The 3,611-nt window shown below is 43.7% G+C and overlaps 1 protein-coding gene across 1 annotated transcript in view; it reads left to right on the top strand.

Annotated features, from left to right (window-relative positions):
* LOC106806907 (ankyrin-1-like) overlaps positions 1-3,611 on the top strand; it is a 35,137-nt gene that overhangs the window by 805 nt on the left and 30,721 nt on the right. Inside the window, 1 exon segment of the mRNA XM_014809056.1 lies at positions 1,114-1,227. Coding sequence (XP_014664542.1) covers positions 1,114-1,227 — 114 coding nt within the window.

Genomic DNA, 3,611 nt, shown 5'->3' with positions numbered 1-3,611 from the left:
ATTTGTCGGGGTAATTGTTCGGGTGGTTTGATTGTCCGGGGGTAGTCTGGGTGATTTGTACGGCGGGTATTGTGGCCGACACGGGGGTATGCCGCGGGGTGTCCGGGCCGTGTATTTGTCCGGCGGGTAATGTGGATGTTGTCTGTTTCCTGATATCATGGTGGTTACTACTATAATAATAGTGAACACTAATTCAAGTATTGTAAAATCTAATAACAATCGTACTCGTAAAAGCTAGCATAAATGTAGGTAATGGCACCTGAGTGATCGCACTTAATTTTTATAATTATAGGAGTGAGCATTGAATATATTTATTGCGTAGATGAGTATTTACTGCTATTAGTGTACGTATGCTACATATGAATACGTTTTCATCACGACACACTGTTCCATATAATAATGTCGTCAATTAATACTAAAACCGCTTTATGACATATACATCAGAAGAATATACGCATTGAAAGCACGAAGGCAAATGGGTGTGTGTGTGTGTGTGTGCGCGCGTGCGTGGGTGCGTGCGTGCGTGCGTGCGTGCGTGCGTGCGTGCGCGTGCGTGCGTGTGCGTGCATGCGTGGCGTGCGTATGTGTGTGTGTGTGCGTGTGCGTGTGTGCGGTGCGCGCTCGCGGTGGGTGTGTGATGTGTGTGTGTGCGTGTGCGTGTGTGCGCGCCGCCCGGTGTGGTGTGTGCATTAGGCCGGCATACATAACGCAGGAAACGCTGTTATGCGAACCTACCTGCGTTGCTTGTTTTCGGGAAAACCTAATTTCCCTGGTGGTCACCGCCAATTTAGCGCCATATGCCCTGTTGCTACGAACGCCCACATAGGGCTGCATTATAGGCTTACATTAAACAATTACCTGAGCTTTCGCACACATTAATTCAATATATATATATATATATTAATATATATACATATAATATTATATAATTTATATATATATATAATGTGTGGTTATGTACATTATGTGTTATGTATATATATACATATATATATACATATATCGTGGGCGTAAGCGTATAAGATTAGTTCAATATTATATTAACATATCAACGGACATATCGAATAGGTGTCATGATCATGTTCTTCATTATTGTAATCATCTGTGTTTCAGGATAGAGGCCAATTGCCGCTACACGTGGCTTGTGCCCGCCAGCTCGTCCAGCTAAGCATCATACAAATCCTACTCAAGGTTTCTGGTAAAGACGCGAGGTTATCGCAGGATCTCGTAAGCATTAGAAATCGACGTTAACCTCGTGATGACGTTGCAATCACTCTACCTAATAATAATACACCATATACGATAATTAGTGCACGGTAAGTGTCATGTAATACACACATGGCATGATCAGTTGCTGCTGACTGAGCGAGTGACGGTGTATGGAATCGTGTACCGGGGAGAAATACACATTTTTCCGGAAATAGCCGAACGGTAGTAGGGCGCAACTTCGGGATCGCTCGGGTCCATAATACACATGCATGTGTACACATGTATACGCATTGTGAACCCTAACCCTAACCCTAACCCTAACCCTACCCCTAACCCTAACCCTAACCCTAACCCTAACCCTAACCCTAACCCTAACCCTAACCCTAACCCTAACCCTAACCCTAACCCTAACCCTAATCCTAACCTAACCCTAACCCTAACCCTAACCCTAAAAAGAAAAAAAGAAAAAAGAAACAGATCGGATTCGAACCAACGACCTTTCAGACGTAACGTCGTGCTCTACGAGCTCGGCTATTCAGGATTATTGAAAATAGCACATGACATATTCTAAATAAGCGAATACCCTGGTATGTAAAATGTGTATTTCTCCCTGGTGCAAAAATCAGGTGGATGTAGCAAGTAGGAACACCTTGCCTAGCAATCTTAATAACGATTTAACACGGTCACGACGACCAAGTACGGTACTGCACACATCGGCGTGAGTTATATAACAGATATATTATACAGACTATTGTGTTACTGCTAGTGTAGTCAGTGTAGTAGTTGTATTCGTACGAACGCGAACTATGAGTGGGCAAATGAGAGAAGAGGGAAGGAATGAAAGCATGGCGATGGAGGGAAAGCTAAAGAGAGCGAGATATGAAGCGAGGGAATAAGAGAGGGTAAATATCAGCCTAACTTACGATAACAAAATAAGTGGCGGTCTGTCCTACTGTAAACGTTATTGCTTAATCAACCTAATTTGTAACAACAAGAATTTTACCCCTAACTTATAATAATAAAACGAGTGATGGACTGTTCGTTTGTTTTGCTAGCATGTTAGTACTGCGCATGCGTAGGAAGTGCGTGATGGCTCGCATGTCGAGTATCACGTGACACGCTCAAGCCGGTTATAAATTAACGTCTCATATTGTGTAGTTTTTTCTTCTTACAAGACATATTTGTCATAAGATACTGCTTAAAGAACGCTCGGCTATATAAGATAATATACCGCTTAGGAATACTAAAACCTAGTTGGAAAGAAAGATACAACTGTCTTATCTAAGACGTAGCGATACATACTTTGACTTGCGATACTTACTTGTGATAACGGCTGAGGCTATAGCGCCTTTATTATAACAATAGGCGCCACGTGCTCTATTTATTTCCTAGACACTTTAACCGTGTGCGTAGCACCTAGAATTGTGCACACAGTCGACAATTAGCCAACGATTAACGTGAACAAAGGTAATCGATGTGCTACTATAAATATTACCTGGAAACTGCGACATAATCGAGAAATAAGGTGCTACTCAGTACGCGCCAAGTTGAAATTTTTCCGAGCAGCAGTGAACAGAAACAGTCAGCGATTGTTTGCTCTGTATCGACTAGCTAATATTGGCGAATGGACGCCCAGAGTTAAAGCTTTTACCGTTAATTACTCGCGGAGCACGGTACGATGTAGAATTCATAACACTCACGTTCCATTTACGTGCGTGGCGTGACTCGCTACGACTACCACTAGTCAGTCGCCTGCCTATGCCTTAACAGGTATTGATTGCAGGAGTTTAGGGGGCCTACAGGGATAATTCTTCACGCGCGGGTGTGACATCAGTAAGTCGGTCGCCAACCGACCTCGATTTTCCCGTCGATGCGCACCCCAGCTACGTCACAAGAGTGCCGAGTGAGTTAGCTGGTGTTTGCGAAACAAACGCCGATCGCTATGGAAGGCAACAAGGTGGATTCCCATGCAGGATAAACCACCCTTCCCCGCGCGTGCATGTGTGTCTACCACGCATCTTCGTCACCGTGTTGCTATTGCCGCTGCATGGGCTTCTTTTCCCCGATACCCTGCTATTCCTGCGACACTAAACAACAACAACAACGACAACAACAACGATGTTGCGTCACCACGGTTATGTTGTTCCTACAGTGAACAGGTAGCAGCACCCGCATCATCGTCATCTTCTCTACTGCGACAGCGATGCTGCGATGACATTCATCTGGTGATAGGTGACAGGTGACATTCATCCGGTGATAGGCGATAGGTAACATTTATCTGGTGATAGGTAATAGGTAACATTTATCTGGTGATAGGTAATAGGTAACATTTATCTGGTGATAGGTAATAGGTAACATTTATCTGGTGATAGGTAATAGGTAACATTAATCTGGTAATAGGT

This window comes from Priapulus caudatus, unplaced genomic scaffold (assembly GCF_000485595.1).
Source record: "Priapulus caudatus unplaced genomic scaffold, Priapulus_caudatus-5.0.1 Scaffold10, whole genome shotgun sequence".
Lineage (NCBI taxonomy): Eukaryota > Metazoa > Priapulida > Priapulimorpha > Priapulimorphida > Priapulidae > Priapulus > Priapulus caudatus.
This window is presented reverse-complemented; position numbering and strand designations above follow the sequence as displayed.